General features: G+C 34.9%; 1 protein-coding gene across 2 annotated transcripts in view; it reads right to left on the minus strand.

Annotated features, from left to right (window-relative positions):
• Window positions 1–5064: 5064 nt before the first annotated feature.
• Window positions 5065–18593, minus strand: part of LOC126739279 (transcriptional repressor CTCFL) — a 48171-nt gene continuing 34642 nt past the window's right edge. For both annotated transcript variants that reach the window (XM_050444895.1, XM_050444896.1), the window contains exons 7-12: window positions 17822–17976; window positions 17292–17559; window positions 12467–12579; window positions 11041–11239; window positions 5465–5583; window positions 5065–5413 (exon numbers count right to left, since the gene is read on the minus strand). In XM_050444895.1, coding sequence (XP_050300852.1) covers window positions 5354–5413; window positions 5465–5583; window positions 11041–11239; window positions 12467–12579; window positions 17292–17559; window positions 17822–17976 — 914 coding nt within the window. In that variant the 3' untranslated portion in view covers window positions 5065–5353. The remainder of the gene's footprint in view (window positions 5414–5464; window positions 5584–11040; window positions 11240–12466; window positions 12580–17291; window positions 17560–17821; window positions 17977–18593) is intronic.

Genomic DNA, 18593 nt, shown 5'->3' on the forward strand with positions numbered 1-18593 from the left:
AAAGCCAAAAGGTGCTGATGGTCAAATGAAAAAAATGGCAACCAAACGAGCAGTAGGAAAGACATGGGGAATTTCACCTCACATAGTACAATGGTTGTACAAAGCTTTCCGATCGTGATTCCTCTCCATGGAGTATTGAAGATGAAGATAGAATATACTTAGAAGCGAATACGATTCATCATCGGAGCTAAATAACTGTGGTTCTAATACGAATGTGATCCACTTCCGAGACAGAATAATTTTTTTTTAGTGGAAGGGAGGAAATCAACTTTATGAAATTATTGTTAGCATGATTATTTTTATTATTTTTGATTACAATAGCCCAAATATAGATTTAAATGTCTCTATGTAACTAAAAAACCGGTGTTTACAAATTTATAAATTTTTTGCTTACAACATAAATTAGCAATTTCTAACAGGAGCAGGAATATATAGGGTACCACTCAGGCAATCCACCACAGTATTCCAAGCAGAAATCCATGCTAGAGAGATGGGCCTAAAGGAAAACTTGGCCTAAAATGAGGCCAAGTCAACAAAGACTTTACAATCTTTACAGACAGTCAAGCCTCAAAAAAAGCTCTAACATGCTCAAATTAGTCTGGAAATCCTTGCCTGGGCGCCAGGACATACACTGAAAAAGTTTTCATAGCAAGGCGAGGATCTGAAAAACCATTCATAGGCCCTGAACCTGTATTTGCCACAACAAAAATCTCGGTTCGTGGCAGTGTCCAAAAGTGGACTAAAGAGACTCACGAAAACCTCTGGCACTGGATTATAGCAATACAATAGTGAAAGGTCCATCAGCCAGTTTTACATGTGAGATACTTCAGCTTAGTAGCAGCCAAGTCAGAATGGTGACAGGACTACTCACTGGGCACTGCACAAAGAAAAAACGCCTACACACAATAAGAATATTCCATGAAGAACCTTTGTGTAGACTTTGCAAAGAGGACGATGAATCAGCCTCTCATATAACCTTCGAGGGTCCTGCACTCGATCGCTGGAGGAAACAAATCCTACTGGAGAACAACTTTTTTCCAGGAGGAAAACTCAAAGAAAAAACTAGTAAAGAGGCTACTGCGCCTAGCTAAGATTAGTGACTTTTTCAATTAGCAAACCTGCAATAGGTTGTCCACTCCTGAAGGTCTACAGGACACCTCAGCGAAAGCCGTATCGACGTCCAATGTTGCAATACTGTTTTGGATTTCCTATAGCCTCTCCTAAATCCATAAAAGAAGCTGCTTTTTAGTGAAGAAGATTATTCCAGAATATCTTCTTTTAATTCCTTCTTGTTTTCCGAAATCTTTTCTTCCAACCTAATATAATAATTATAGAATATATATAATATAATAATTATAGAATATATATAATAATAATTATATATAATAAGAATAGTATATATATATTATAGAATAGAGAATTATTCTCTTTTATTATGGCTATGGAGTTTTGTCAAGTTTTTCCAAGTTTTCCAGCAATTTAACTTCCAGACCTTGCAACATTTGATCGATATGGCTTGCACTAGCAAAAAAAAGTTGTCCTTCCATGTGTTTACCATAATCTGATACACTGACATATTCCCGCAAAATCACCGCAACACTCACCCGGACATAATAAATAAATGATATTCCACAAAACATTAGATGGAGAAAGAAACGTATATATGTACACTTACATTATACAGGTTTGACCAACACATGCCTCGGGTACGGCAATTTATTAACATGCAAGAACAAATCTTAGGGAGATAAGTTAGAGAGAACTATAGTCCACTACGCGCAAGTAGGAAGCTTTTTGCCTTTAACGTAAGGCTTTGTCTATGAATTTCTGCTACATGGGTATTTTGGCACTTAAGAACGAAATTGTATGTCTAAACTTCTGCACATATCCTACACGCTGACACAGAAACTGTATCACAACCCATTATAATTTAAACAACGATGGAAGGCAGATGTGTGTATGTGTATGTAAGTAATTGTTAGTATGTGTGTGTGTGACGCTTTCTCAGGTAAGGCAGAGCGCCCAACGAAGTAACGTGGTTTATGGCATGGCATATGATCTAGCAAGTCGCATGCATCTAGCATGCTGCGGCAAATTGAACAAACATAAACAAATAGACAGAAACCCACCAAAGTGGCAAGGCGCGCAACGTGTTGTTGTGCCACGTAGCATGCCATGCGACTGCAATAAAAATAGAACGCGTTCTATTTTCTTGCCACGTCAGAAAGCCTGCAGTTGTATTTTGTGGTGTGTATTTGTATAACCTACATATAAAAAATAAAAGACAATCTGGAGAATTTAATGTTCAATTTGTTTCAATTGTTGAAAAACATCCTCTGATCTATGATTATAATTCTAATCACTATTCAAACAGGAATTTGCAAGACAAAACATGGGAAAAGATCAGTAAAGAATTAAACGAATCTGGTAAGTGAATTTTTATTATTTTAGAAGGCTATACGTCCACAAATTATTTTACATGGTTATTAAAAATATTGTATATTTTATGACAAATTTATTTTATTTATTGATTTTTGAAATAAAAACTAAACTAAATACAATGATCTATTTGCCAAGGCAAGGCCCCTTGCGGACTCATGAAAAAATCGCAAAGTTTGTTTCTCAATTCAAGAGCGGAATTAGTAGGTCTCTTGGTGTAGTCCTCGAAGTGTAGTTACCATAGTCGTGTTCTCACTTTGCATAGGCGATGCAGGGCGTGTAAAAACTCCATCATTAATGCGTACAAAATTGTATAGTACACAGGGAGCTTGAATTATGTTATCAATTTTATCTACTTCGCAGCAAATGGGCGTATCAAGTACTCTAAATTTAGAGTTCAATATACCAAAGGAGCATTCGACAGACCTTCGTCCTCATTGGTCAATTGTCTTCGAGGATATGGTTATATGATTTGTTAGAGGGAAGGCTTTATGTGCCGCAAAATAGTAAGGAAATTTTATATTTTCATAATGCCCAGGCAACATAGAAGGTTCTGGAAGATTAAGCTGACTATTTGCTAGTGCTTTTCCGAATGCGCTTTCTTTTAGTGCCCTGCCATCACTGTTTCGTCCGTATTCGCCAATATCGACCCAAAGGAACAGTCCGTCGGCATCTGCAACCGCTAATAACATGATTGAAAAATAACATTTGTAATTAAAATACGCTGAGCCTGACTTCGCCGGGGATTTAATTCTGATGTGCTTTCCATCAACACTACCTACGCAGTTAGGTAAATTCCATAATTCCCAGTAACGGTTGGCAGCTTTTAGTCATAATTCTTTTGATGGGATTGGCATGAATTCTGGTTGCAATGTTTCCCAAATAGCTTTGCAAATTTGAATGACGATACGGCGAATCGTAGTGTCCCCTTAAAAAATAATAGGAGAGAGCCTTAAAAGAACAGCCCGTCGCCAAATATCTGGAAATTAAAAAACATATCGTTATTTTGGTACAGTTTGTTCTGAAGATCTAAATAATGTTTCTTGATTTTCAGATCACGATTGTAAGGAGCGCTGGAAGAATCTTAGGGGTTCTTATACTCGACATCTTAAGTATACGAATACACCTTCAGGTTCTGCTGCAAAAAAGAAAAAGCCGTACTATCTTGCAAAACATATGACATTGTTATTGCCATATACAAAATCTCGCGTAACGAAAAGTAATATAGTTACTTAATCGCCAGTTACAAATGCTGAAAATTCCGACAGTGAATTGGGCAATACTGATGAGGTTCCGTATACTGAGTATAAAGAAGAGCTAGAAAGTGAAGTTTTTTCACCAAATACTCCTGATTCTTCTGCTGTTGTTAGTGAAGTGACACGTACGTCAACATTCGCCAAAGTATTAAAAAAAAAGTCGTATGGGTCTAAATAAATCCCGGCCAACACTTCACGATGTAAACAAATCGGCATTTGAATATTTCGAGAGCAAAAAAGCATCTAACCAAAGCACTTCTAGTAATCGACAGAAAGATGAAGATCACGATGTTTTATTTTTATTGAGTCTATTGCCAGACATGAAGAAAATGAATGAATATCAAAAACGGCTTATAAAATACAAATGTTAATAAGTGCCAGAAATATTTTGAACAAAACAGCTGAATCTACATCATCGCCCAACAAGGTACAAAATACAGCCGGAACAAATGGATTTAAAGCTCCGCCCGATAATGTACAAAATGAAACAAATGATTATTGCCGACGGACAATGAACAGACTCCAGAAGGCCAAATGGATTTGAACGGCGCTACTCCTGAGACCAGTTTGAATTACTTATCACAATATCTACGTTTTCCCTAATTATTGCCTCACATACTTTTTGATTTCTTAAACGTGTTATATTAATATTTTTTTTTAAATTATAGGTGCTTTTATTTAATCAATTCATAATAACTTACCTTATTGTAATTAAAAGGCGTTCTTCAGGAGGGACTGCTCTGTAGTTTGTATCCTTTTTCGAAATCGCAGGTCGTAGTTTTGTAGATAGTAATTAAAGTTTCTTCTTTCATTCTATAGAAAGACTGAAATTTCTCGGGATATTTATGTAATTCTTTAAATACATTAAATCCGCCATATGACTGCCTGTGTTTCCAATATGGATGTATCCAATGCCTACGTTTAGACCGATTTTTATTAATATTAATTAAATGTACTACAGCTAAGACACTTTCATCTGAGGATGACATTATTAACCACAAGCAACGAAATACAAGTACCAACTGCCAATTCCTGCCATTTCCCTTGCTTCTGACTTTTGTCATTTTGTCATTCTAGTGGGCGCCTGTGAGCCACGCTACATTTAAAGTAACATGCTAGATGCACGCTACTTGTCACTTGTCACGCCACTTTGGTGGGCGCTCTCCCAGATAATTCGACTTTAAACAACACGAAGGCGAATTTAGTTTCTCAACGTTTAAATGGGTCTCGGTATAGCCAAATACCGACTACTAATATCGAATACCAAAACTGTCAGGGGAAGAAAGAATATTACAATAGGGCAAAAAAAAATAGATAAATCTTCTTTGCACAATATTCCAGGAGAGATAGCTTCAAATCAGTAAAAAACTTCTATAATAGAACATATATTACACAGAGTCAATAATTCTCCAAACTCTTATATATTCACAAAAAAGAATGTTTTTATAATAAAATTAACAACTAATTACATAAATAATATTGTATTAAAGGTTCAAAAATACTGAAAAACTTTTAACATTACTTCTTTTTTTGAATTCGTTCAATTCAAATAATACCAGCATTAATAAATGAGGTCTTTCCAAGGCATGCTCAAATCTGTACAAGGAAAAAGTTGGCTTAAAAATTAAAACTCTGCAATCTATTCAAAAACAAGAAATTCAGTCTATGCTAGAAAGAAGAGTCAGGGCTTCCCTTTGTTGGTCATCTTCTTCTTCCTCCTAAAATTGTTTCACATAAATTGAAATTAAAAGAAAAATTAAACAACTTACATCAAATCCAAAACAGTTTTGCATATCGGTTTCCGTGCTGGTCGGTTTCTTTTCACTCTCGCCGTCAGCGTTAGCCCTTCTTGCTGACTGCAGGGCTTTTATCACATCTTCGTCTAGTTCTAAAAAAAACATTATAAATATTATTTTAAACACTCAAACATAGTGTCTGTTTGATTTAAGATTATTTATAGGGGGAAGAAATGGCAACACAAGATATACATTTTTGCCATAGTGTTGTTACTCTCTTTAATCTGTCCATATTGTATTACGTAAAGTGGTGGCATCACAATACTAATTTTTTGCTGTTAATTTAATGTGAAATGTACTTCGTTGTCAGAATAACCAAAAGAAAACGTTTCTAAATGAATATAAAAATACGGGAGAGAGTGCAATTCTCTAGTATATTTAAGATTATAAGTAATACAATAAAATTTCAATATGTCTGTACAATTATTGTTTTTAACTTCTTTTGTTTGATGTTCAATAATTCAGATTTTGGACAAATATTTCTTGAATTTTATATACACGTTCGGCGGTTAAAAAATTTCGAATATGATTTTGGCGTAATGTGTAAGAAGGAGACGGAGTAGAGCGAGAAGAAACTTGGCTTCACCCTGGGCGGCTATCGCGTCGTCGTTGCGCTTATCAGTCCGGTTAAAGTTCGGTTGCAATTCCTCGCATAACTATGTACGTGTTAGCCGATCATGTTTACAATTTATTTCAACCTTTGGTACGAAGACGGATACAGTAATAAAATAAAAATGGTTTTCACTGTTGATCAAAAGATTGATATCATTAAATGGTATTGTCATGCGGATAGTACAGAAGAAGTTGTCGGCCGTTTTATATTTGCATATAAAACAATTTATAATATCTGGCATAAGTTTAAGCAGTCGGGATGTGTAAATCGGTGTGCAAAATGTTCTAGTGGCGATCAGGAACCTCGTCAAACACCTGACGCTAGGATTGAAAAGGAGGTCAAGGTGTGTGCTTTTGTGGAAGTAAGTGAACCTTGTTCTAGCTCCCAAATTTCTGAAGAACTTGATATTCCAAGTCGTACAGTGCGTGATATTTTGAAAAAAAATAAGTACAAAGCCTATAAAATTAAAAACACTCAAGAAATTTTTCCAGAAGATCAAATAAAACGCTTGGAGTTTTGTGAAACCTTAAGAGAAAAAATTGATCAAAATGACGACTTCACAAGTAATATTTTATTTACAGACGAGTCATCTTGTTCTCTTCTAGGTCGACATAATTCTTCAGTCGTGAGATATTGGTCTCGGGAAAATCTACATTTGAGTGTACCATTACGAACTCAATACCTGCAAAAGGTAAATGTTTGGGCTGGTATTTTAGCCAATCACGTTGTAGGGCCTTTTTTTATTGATGGTACCTTAAACTCTGAGAGATATTTACTTTTATTGCAACAAAATATTATACCCGCTGTACGAAACTTGCGTGTTAATATTGAGGAAATTTGGTTTCAGCAAGACGGATGTCCCGCTCACAACGCTAGACAAGTGCAGGACTATTTAACAAACACTTTTCCTGAACGGCTTATTTCCACAAGAGGTACCATACAAAACAAGGCCAAACAAGGTATCCCTTGTTTGGCCCTAGATATCAGCTTTAACTTTAGTCCTTGAATAATGTCCATATACATTATACCTAAATGTTTTCCCCAAAAAAAACTAATTTTAGTCTACCCTGTTTGGCATTGAAATAATTCCTTTATTAAATTTTAGTACGCGGTTTTTTACAAGAAAAAAATACAAGTTACACCTTCTAATTCTAAACAGTTTGCAAACTTTTCTGAATTTGCAAAAAAATTTAAAGCAAACTTCAGAAAAATACTTAACGTAGTCAAGCTTAACCACTGAAGGATTTCTAGCATAAAAAGAGGTTACCTTAAAGTCATTTATTTTCAGCACTGCTATTTCTGCTTCTGTTAGATGGTGTTCTGTCAGACACACGATGTTGTATTCCTTGCTTTTAGGATCTTTTAGGAAACCTTCCAGTTCCTCTATCTTATTTCTTAGAGATCTTAGATTTAGGTATAGTATTTTCGGTAATTCTGCAGTTTAGCGGCTTTTCTAGCACTAAGAGTGGCGGAAAGCCAAATTTTATCACGAAGAGGGTGTTATCACGCACTAAGTCACTCACTATAGGACGCGATTAATCATTAGAATAACCATGTATACCATTAGTTTTGTCAACAAATAGCTGACAACTGAGTTGAGGTTAGGTGTGGTGTTGCCAGTTTTGTTGCGTTTTGTCACTCTGCAACTGAAGCCTTGTGTCCAGTCTGGCTTTCTCTAAAGTGGAGAATTCACTCTGTATTTTTTTAGTCATTCATTATTATGACATATAAAAAATTATAAATGAAACTAGTGTATAATCATAACATTATATACACTAGTAGTTTCATTACATATCAATTACAATCTTAAAATGTCAATTACATGTAATAAACACAAATTTTGTTTGAATTGAAAATTTATTTTTAGGAGTACATCATTTTTAAAATTTATTTTTTTTAAGTTCTATCGAAATTCACATATTAGCGGCGAATTATATCGTATCATTCCGCCCCTTTTAAGTTTTTTGGGTAAAATTAGGCCATTAAAAAAAATTGTAAAAATACGCAAAATTTGATGAGCGGTGCTTGAGCAATTTAAGAACCAACCCAACCCTTTTTTTTTTACCGACGAGAAAATGCATTTACGCACGTCCCTCCACAGAGGGGGAGTGTGGGGCTCACCCATCCTGGGATGGTACTACCCACTAAAAACTCGTCAACCCAACCCAATCCAATCCAACCCATCCCATCCCATCCATTTCATCAACACCCAACGGGCGGCCCGTTGAGCTGGATTGGGTTAGATTGAGTTGGGTTTGGTTGGGTATATCTATGGTCTGTGTGCAGCGCCTTACGTTCCCCTCGCGGTAATAGAGAAACGGAACAAACCAAAACACTGCACACATACTCCCAGAGTCGACAACCCATTTGACAGATAGCGACTGTCATTTAATATATGCAAAAAAAACAGCAAAAAATTGAAATAAATCAGTTTACCTCTATGTGTGAGTACTTCACATTGTTTATGAAGAAACTATTTGCAAAATACACCTTCCGCCACTTTATTAATTTTTTCCAGATAAAATTAAGCTATTTAAAAAAGAAAACCGGCAAACTGAAAATACGCCAAATTTGACAAAGGCCGCTAAACTGCAGAATCGTATTATTTTTAATTCGGACCAAAATCTAAAAATTACCAAAATAATAATACATTATGGGTGTCTTCGGTATGTTTGTTGCACGAAAATAACAGATTTAGTTACAAGAAAAGGTAAAAACAGTTTTTGTGAGTTTATTTTACGCATAATACCTAACATTTAATGTGACTACAAAATATAGAGTGAATTCGCCACTTTAGAGAAGGCACTCATGAGTCAGCTACACTGGGGACAAGGCTGAAACTGCAGAGTGACAAAACGCAGTAGACGACAGAACTGGCAACACCACACCTAACCTCACCTTAGTTGTAACCTATTTGTTATCAAAACTAATCAAATACAGGGTTATTCTAATGACGTTATTCTATTCATGTCCCATAGTGAGTGATTTAGTGCGTGATAACACCCTCTTTGTGATAACACCCTCTTTGTGATAAAATTTGGCTTTCCGCCACTCTTAGTGAAAAATATATATCCAAATCTACCCATTTTGCGAAAAACCCGACTATTTTTCGTCAGTTTTAACAAAAGCCGCTAAACTGCAGAATTACCATATTTTCAGGTGGGTTTTATTTTGAGTGCATTAGACCTTGGTCGGCTCTGAAGATTCAGAAAATAGTTTACCAGGATTCCCCTGGGCCATAACCCTGGTCACAAGTAATCATTTCTCTTCTCTGAGGGCACTCCAAGCTTGAAGGAACTTCGACTTTTCATTTTTAAAGTCTTAATTTTTTCACAAGTTACATCCTCAGAAAAACTTATGATATCAACGCTTTCTGTTGATATCGCTAGACCTGTGATAAACAAATAACTCTGTTTCTGGGCAACTTTTAGAATGGTATTTGAGTCATTTTCGCCCCTTAAAGGCTCTGGTCGTGAGATTTTATTTATTTGTTGCTTTTGCTTTTTTATTTTTTGACACAACTTCCGTCCATTTTTCTTTGTCAATGTCAACCGTGTCAATGTTGCCATCGTCCTTCTTCTTGTCAATGCCAGTCATATTACAACCAGCGTTAATCGTTGGGTCACAACCTAGCTATGTTGTTCTTGTTGCGGGCATAGTCCCAGCTGATGTTGGTGTTACTGCGCACTTAGTATCGCACGTTGGCGGCGCTGTCGTCGGTTGTTCAGGTAATTTTATTATATTTAAGTAAAAAATTGTAAATTCATTTTATCTGGAAGTTGTAAAAGTATAATGTTAAAATAAAAAACCTTTCTTACTTTTACCCCCTGTATAAAGCCAATTAATTTTAGTTTAAATAAAATGGTCTAATGGGGATATTCTAGAATAAATTTACTATTTAATACTGAAAAAATAGTACCTAGTTAGTCTTTTTTTTAAGAAATTTAACCTCAAAATCAACCCAAAAAAGAATATTAAATCTTCCTTTAATCTGTTTTTGTTCCAGTTTAAATAATGAATTTATATAATTATTAACAGCGCCTATACATATTTGAAACAATAAATCAATCACATAAATAAAAATAATCTCATTTGTAAATAAATCCAAATTGAACGTCCATCTCGGCAGAGCCGCGCCTTCAAGGCGTAAACGGAAACGGATCAGAGTAATTTTCAATTTTTGTTTTCTAGTTCCAAGGCTCTTACTGTCATTGGCCTTTCTGGTCCTTCACTTCGCTTCAATGCTTTGTGTTTCACGAAGTCGCTGATGTATACTTTGGAAGGTTTTTCTATTACGCACATTACGATTAGGAAATCGTTACGGTACAACCGACTAGCTTCTAATGAATTGCCATCAGTAAATCTATAAATGTAATGCATGTCAGCCATCTCGGCGTTTATATAGACAGCTTTATGAGAGACAACTTCACTAAAAATAAAACTCAAGTTCTTTCGACTACGTTAATCGGAATGTTTTTAAAAGATACCAACGAAATTGTTAGATTTTGTATTAATTGGTAGGTTCAGTGTTGTACGCTATACTTTTATGTCGGCTACAGTAATAATTTTAAAACTACCAAAATGGAATGGTTGAAATTCTTTTCCGCCCTGTGTCTTTGAAACAAAGCGTCCTATAAAAAATAATAATTTTTTTTCCTTAGAATAGTCGAAGGAATAATCCCTTAAAGCCCTTGGCCACATGTTTAGTAAACACTCTTTATATTATGTATTTATTTATATTTAATAATTAATAACCGTTACGATTATTATTAAAGTCTACTAAAAAAAATAAAAAACGAAACTGAGGAACAGCAGTACCGGCTGCTGAAGAAAATAAACAAAAAATCAAAAAGAGCTGGTAAATAGCCTCTTGAGATTGTGCCAAAAAGGACATAGAAGAAGAAAAAGTTAAACTCATTAAAACACGTTTTCTTACCACCGTTTTGCATAACGCCATCCATGCCGACGATACTATTCTCAGAACCGTCCCCATTTACCACCATCGTTTGTTCTTCCCCGTCTGCGAGCTGGATCACTTCTAACACGACGTATTGTTGCCCGTCGGATCCTTCTACGGCCATCATGTCGATTTCTTCCTCCTCGTCCGAGCCCAAACCAGGACCCAAAACTTCCACCTAAGAATAAGCCATGAGAAATTGTTTAAAAAAAATGCCTCCCTACAAAAAAGGGTAAAACAGGAGGAGCAAATGATTTATTAAAACAGGGAACGATCGAAGGATCGTCTTTAGTGTGGAACAAAGTTAAAAAGAAATTATTGTATAAGTTTAAAAACATTGGAGAGAATAGTTGGAATTACTGAACAAATTCAGGACCAGTTTCAAATGTCTTTATGTTATACCCACGTACATTTTTGATGTTTTACTGATAATCCAGGGTCCGGCACTGAAACTTTCTTTTTCCAATGATACATGGTGGCGAGACTGGAGGTAGTTGCAGCGCGTTAGTGCGCTTAACAGAAAGCGTTGGTGGGAAGATTTGTTTGTTAATCGTCGTCAGTCGCAAAAATGCTTTGGGCAAGAGAGCAACGCGTTCGCCATTGAGACCTACTTTTTACAAGGCCAGGCGCGGTTGTGTTTTTCAGTGATGAGGCACATTTTCACATCACAGATTGTGTAAATAAACAAAATATACCCTATTGGAGCGGGATTAATCCCAGAGAAATTCATGAAAGGCCTCTTCATTCAGTTAAGGTCACAGTTTGGGCTGCGATGTCAAGAGTGGGGATCATTGGGCCATATTTTCGGGAAAGATAATCGCAGTTACTTTAAACTCTGGGCGTTGTGGCAATGATTAACAATTTCTTTCTGCCAGCTCTTAAAAATGTGGCCTTAGGCGATGTATGGTCTCAACAAAATGGCACAGCCCACACATCACGTCTTTCAATGCCTGTTTTGAGACAAAATTTTCCAGGGCGACTTATCTCTAACCGAGGTGACATTCCATGGCCCGCACGCTCGCCAGATCTAGCTCCATGTGATTATTTTCTATGGAGCTACCTCAAATCAAAAGTGTATAACAACCGTCCTGCAACCCTGGAAGATTTAAAAAACAATATTCTTTACCAGATAGCCAACGTACCGAATGATATGCTGGAAAGGGTCCACACAAACTTCAGAAATTGGTTACAGTAATGTATCGACAGTAATGGTAGACACTACTACAGTAATGGTGTCAAACTTCCCATGTTATTGTCTAGTGCTAATAAAAAAATAAATAAGAATCTGCAATATATATTTTTATTTTTTACCTATGAAAAAAGAAAGTTTCATTGCCGGACCCGTATATCAGCCCAATATTATTAAAAGTTAAATAAAATTATTTAAAGCTTTTTTTTTTATTACCGGTTGTCCGTCGATCATTTGAATCTTCTTTTGTCTTCCCAGTTTCAACTCCAGTTGTTTTCTTTGTATTGTGGGATCTGGATCGTGGGCGGCCATGTGTCTAATTAAGTTTCCTGCAAAAGTAATGGAATTAGAGTTTACGGTATATGAGACAATGTGGTAGAAAAGAAAGGAAAACTTAATAAATTAATTTTTCCATGAAGTTAGGTTGAACTCACAAAACTAAATTTATCCGTATAATTATGGCAAGAATTAATTTCCTTAAAAAAGTTAAATGTTTGCCCTCTACTTTAACAATATCACCATACTTATACTATATACAATTAGAGTATCAATTGAAGATTCCAAGCAGGTCAAATTTGCAATAATTCCGAATTTGAAGGGAAAAAGCGAATTTTGTCAAATTGTTTCTTATATTCCAATCCATTTTAACAAAAAATCTGTCAAGATCTGAGCACATTTGTCATTCATTCAGAAGTGTGGTTATAAACTCTTCAACATAATAAAAGTTGTGTTCTAGAAGAGTATCTCTGATGAGTACTTTGAATTTTTTTAGGAGATAGCTGGCGAGTAGAACATTGTAATTTGTTGTAAAGACTAAGGGGCAGTGAAAAAAAATTAGTTTTAAATAATGGGAACGCATTTATTGTGCACCTCTTGTGTTATAAGAGTGAAAATCTACAATTATTTCTATAACTATCTTTGTTTTTATGAATTTCAACAAGACAATTAAGAATGTATATGTCGCAGGCTTATTGTAAAATCAGTCGTATTGTAATACGCCTAGGCTTTTTCAATATGCCTAGGCATATTGTAATATAGTTCAAATAATTCAAAATATCACAATTTGACTAATAATTTTAGGCGTATTATAATAGGATTGAATTTTAGTAGGCTTATTGTTAAATTCAATCTGTACGTGAGTATATTACAATATGACTACATGAGATCAGGCGTATTATAATACGACTGAGGGCTATCCAGGCGAATTGTATTCGATTATTTAATTTAGATTGAACAGTTTGTGAGGTGAATTGCAATCATAATTTTAGTTAGTGTTGTGCGATATACCTACTTATATTCAATCATAATCAAATTGAAAATTGATATATTTGATTATAATTGAATTTGTATATAATTTTAAATTTATATATACCATTTAAAATGAGTGCTAATTTAATGTTTGTGAATAAAGACAATTATTATATAGAACTAGAGAAGTTTTACAATGGTAAGTAAACTATATAAACATAACTATAACCTCAAAATATTAATTTTACCGCGGTTGCATTGGCGGGAATGGCGGGATTCACGTGCACAATTTTGTTTGTTGACAACTTTATATTTCTTTTGTATTAGACACTTTTTGCTTAAGATACGAAATTAATACAAAAGTTCAGTGGCGCAACTAGACAGTAACTTTTGAAGGGGCTTGGGGGGAGGGGGTCTTAAGCACTAAAATATGCAAAATTCAATGTAATTTCATGTGTCTCTGTGTTTTTATGGGAGGAGGTGCAAAATTCAATGTGATTTCACGTGTTTCTGCGTTTTTATGGGGGGAAGGGTTATCGCACAAGTATTAGTAGCATAAAAAGCCATAACTGTAAGAAATATGAAGTTTTTACATTAGCTAGTGGCGGAGATAAACTAATAAATATTATTAATTTAGCTAAAAAACATTATTCTATACATTTCATATTGGGAACTTTGTAATTATTATTTTACAAAATTGACAAAAATACGTCTTTTAATTTCAGAATACGGAAAAAGCAGTAAAAGCGCATGGACCCTAGAAAAAATAAGAGATAAAGCGATATTTTAGTTAGTTCCCGGGAAGCAAAAAATAAAGGAACTAGAAGGAATAATAACCAGCTGTATTACTCACGTATTTATGAAACTATGGAAATTGGTGGAACAAGAAAAGTAATTAAAAAAAGAACCAAGGAAGATGATCACATCATTTTCATAATTGCCTATGAAGAGTTTTATAACAAATTAATTAAAATTTATATAGGTACGGGTGACGGAGGCCGCGATAAGATGTTAATGGCATTGAAATCCAAGTATGCAATTCCCAGACCAGCAGTAGAAATATTTGTTAAATGTTGTACAACATGTGCGGAAAAAAAGCAACTTCCTAAAAAAGGTGTGGTAGTGAAACCCATTGTATCCATCAAGATTTTAATCATCGCGGACAAGTGGACCTTATCGATTTACAGTCAACGCCTGATGGAGAATACAAATGGTTAATGAATTACCAGGACCATCTTACCAAATTTATTCATCTCAGACCTTCAAAATCTAAGAATGCCAAAGATGTATGCGAAGAACTTCTAAATTTTTTTTTAGAATTCGGAGCTCCCATTATCTTGCAAAGTGATAATGGAAGAGAATTTGTAAACCAGATAATCCATGAAATGGTTGCTAAATTGCCCTCTTGCAAGATCATTAATGAATGGACGCCCGCGTCACCCGCAAAGTCAAGGAAGTGTTGAAAGATCAAACCAGGATGTGGAAAATATGCTTAAATCTTGGCTAAAAGATAATAATTCAACAAACTGTCCCTTGGCTGCTATTTTGTTCAGTGGCAAAAAAATTCTTCCTATCACAGGATCATTAAACGTTCCCCATACAAAGCTTTATTTGGAGTGGATTTTCAAGTTAGTTTGTTTTCTACTAATTTGCCTTCTGAAGTTATTCATACTATAAACAAAGAAGAAGATTTAGAAACAACTTTAAATAATAGTTCAACTGGAGGTTGTCCAGAAGATACTTTAGTTGATCGCTACGAAACATCTGATGGAGTACACGATGCCACAATAACTAGCTTACAAGTCGACACGACTAGCAATCACACTGACGACAAATATTCTACTGACATTTATAAAGAAATCGACACTTCAGTAGTTACCAACTTGAATAATACAGATGGCAGGATGGTACTTACCTATGAGTTAGAAGGACCAATAGACGATTTAGAAGCAAACCATGGAGTAGAAATACTGTATATTGATGATAATGCTACAGAGGAGTTTGTGGAAAAAGATCATGAAAATATTTTTCAGCAAAAACCTGATATTGACAAGAAAGAAACTATTACAGATGCTTCCACCCTAAGATGTATAAAGTGTGACCAAAATAATTTGCTAAATCAATTTCCTTAAATCAACAACAGCAGACTTGTGATCTATGCAAAAATGAAGAAAAAGTCAAGCAACAAAGAGAAGGATCTGCTCTGGGACAAAAACGCACTGCAGAAAAAATGTTGGAAGTCAGCAATAAAAAATGAAAGCCTCTGGATGTAGGCCAAATTGTTGCAATCGAGGTTCCTAAAGTAGATAGAGGACCACTTGATCCCAAGAATATATTAGGAGCTATAGTAAATGTAACTAACGGTATTTATCAAATTGGTACTACACATGGCATGTTAAATCGATGGTTTTCCAGGGATGAAATTTCTTATTGTAAAAATAATACCATAATTAACATCCCGGGAGAAAAGTCAATTTCCTTAAGGGAAGCTCTAAGATTGTTTTCAAACAATCACAATCAAAAAAGGACAGGGTTTTAAAAAGGGTTCTTGTAAACTAAGCAAGGTACAGTGTCGCAACAATAAATGTTTATGTATTAAAGCTCATATGAAATGTAGTAGCAAATGTCATAAAAGCGGACCATGCTGTAATAAATAAAAAGTCAATGAAAGTCATGTGTCATGTTTAATAATTTTGGATCAATTTCCAGTTTTTGATTCTCCGATAGTTAATTTTTTCGGACACCAAAAAGCTCGAGCTGTTTAACCGGCTTCATTTTAATTGTACACCCTGCTCGCTTTTCTTTTTTTGTCTTATCCGTGATCCTAGTGTTACTGCTCAAGAACTGCCCTTTATCACTTGTATCTGAAGATAATGGAGTATTTTCAATTTCCGTGACTATAAGGTACACTTCCAATTTGATTCATTTATATAAGATGAATTCTCAATAAATGTTTTAGAATTTGATGTACCATTACACTTGTTTATGCAATATACACGTCACACTTTTGTCATTCTTTTTTTTTTTTTAAATTCCAAATAATAAACTTTTTTTATTTCTGAACTGTGAAAAAATCACAAATCAAACCTGAATATACTGAAATTGCTAATTACTACGTGTGGGGATGGGAGAAATAAATTTATGAAAGAAAAGGGATAATAAAAATGAACATACCACAGGCTGTTGATTCCTTTCTTCGATATACTTGAGCTGCCGGTATTTTGGTCACTCCGGTTACCGGCCGGTATTTTGATAACTTTGACAAGGTTTTACGGGATTAGTTACTTAATTTGAATACTAGTGAAGTATACACCAAAAAATGCGTCGAATATACAAAAATGATTCCCTTTTAAGTGCTTGTCCACTCCTCTCACGTCTGATTCCTCGTTCATTTTTGGGAGGGGAATGAGCAATTTTGGTGTTAGCGAGAAGACATATTTTTGGATTCATTCAAAATTTATCAAATCAAAATTTATCAAAAGAATTCATTCAAAATTTACTTAGAAAAGTGAGATTAATATGAGTATTTAAATAACTAGTGCAAGTCATGCTAATGCCATTACTGAACATTGCGAGAGATATTAAATCATTCGGTTATTCCCATCGCTAAATAAAACGGTTTTTTTCTTCATCCCTAGTTTGATATGTCTATATTTTAAGTCTTACTTTTCCGCAAAAGTATATACACTAAATGCGTAAAAATCCTAATTTTAACAGCAGTAGCGAACTACAACAGATTCCTCAATTATAAGCCTCAAAATGAACAAACAAACTACATAAGTGATTGCCATACCTTTATGCCTAAAAGTCCTAGAACACTCGGGACACTCGTGGGTCTTCTCCTTGGGTGGCGGCGGAATATATTCGGGGTTATGGTAAAGGTTCTGATGCCTCTTCAGCAGCTGCTTTTGTCTAAACGACTGATCGCACAAGTCGCACTCGAACGGTTTCTGATCGGTGTGGATGAGCATGTGAGACTCCAAATGTCTTGCGGATATCGACGCGTACGGGCAGAGGTCGCATTTAAAGCATTTTTCGCCCTCGTGGGATTTACTATGGAGCTAAAAGGAGCATAATGGATATATTTTGTTTGTTTTGAGTATTACGAAATATACAGTGGGAGTCTGTAACTTCGAATAAATTCAGTAGTTCATATACTTTGTTTTTCTAAAAAAAAAATCCTCGGACCCGTCGATTAGTATTTTAAGTTGAATTTATTCAGTAGTTAATATTTCTTAACAGACACACACTGTATGCATTCCGAGATGGTGGCAAACCACTCTACTCCAATAAAATTATGTTTATTTTACTAAGTTATTCTACCTTATAACTATATCTATCCGGATACGATTTTCCACATCTCCTACACTTCAAAGGCTTATCCGACGTGTGTAACTTTTGAACGTGGATACGCAGATCGGTTTTTCTGCCGCACGTGGTCGGACACAACTGGCACTGGAATATCGGCTTATCTCCAACTAAAATCACCATAATCCAAAGTCAGTATTGTCGGGTCGTGGAAGAAATTTCCCCAGATCTGGGGATTTTTTGTTTGTCTTAGTAATTATGATATACTTTTACGGGGGGTAAGGTAATTAAAAGGACTATTCAAAACTGAAAAAATCCAACATGATAGTCGTATTTTAATTTTGCAGACGCCGTTTTGTAAAAAAGAAGAAAGGCTCATTAACATGTATTATTTGTTTCGACATATCTTTAAAAATAACGTGAGTAAAAAAGAAACGATTTGCACATGGGTTGTATTTTTAAATCATCCAAAGATTATAAAAGTCAAGCAAAGTGGTAGCAAACTTAAAGTGAGTCCGAATGTCTTGAAGAGGTAAAATCGTACGGGAATAAGCTTAAAGAATTATTTTGTAAAATAAATAAGAAAAGTCTTACCAAGAAAAATGCTCTTCCTTTAAGAGAATAAAGCAAACAGCATGTTTGTTTTTAGAATTATAACTTATATTTAACTTTTTTTTTTGTTAATTTTCTAACAAATAAGTAAAAGTTTTTTATAAGTGTTTTGGTAAGGAACAATTATTTGTTATTAAAATTGTAGTAGACCCATATAGGTCCCCACACTTCTGTA

Source organism: Anthonomus grandis, chromosome 8, assembly GCF_022605725.1.
Source record: "Anthonomus grandis grandis chromosome 8, icAntGran1.3, whole genome shotgun sequence".
NCBI classification, from domain to species: Eukaryota; Metazoa; Arthropoda; class Insecta; order Coleoptera; family Curculionidae; genus Anthonomus; species Anthonomus grandis.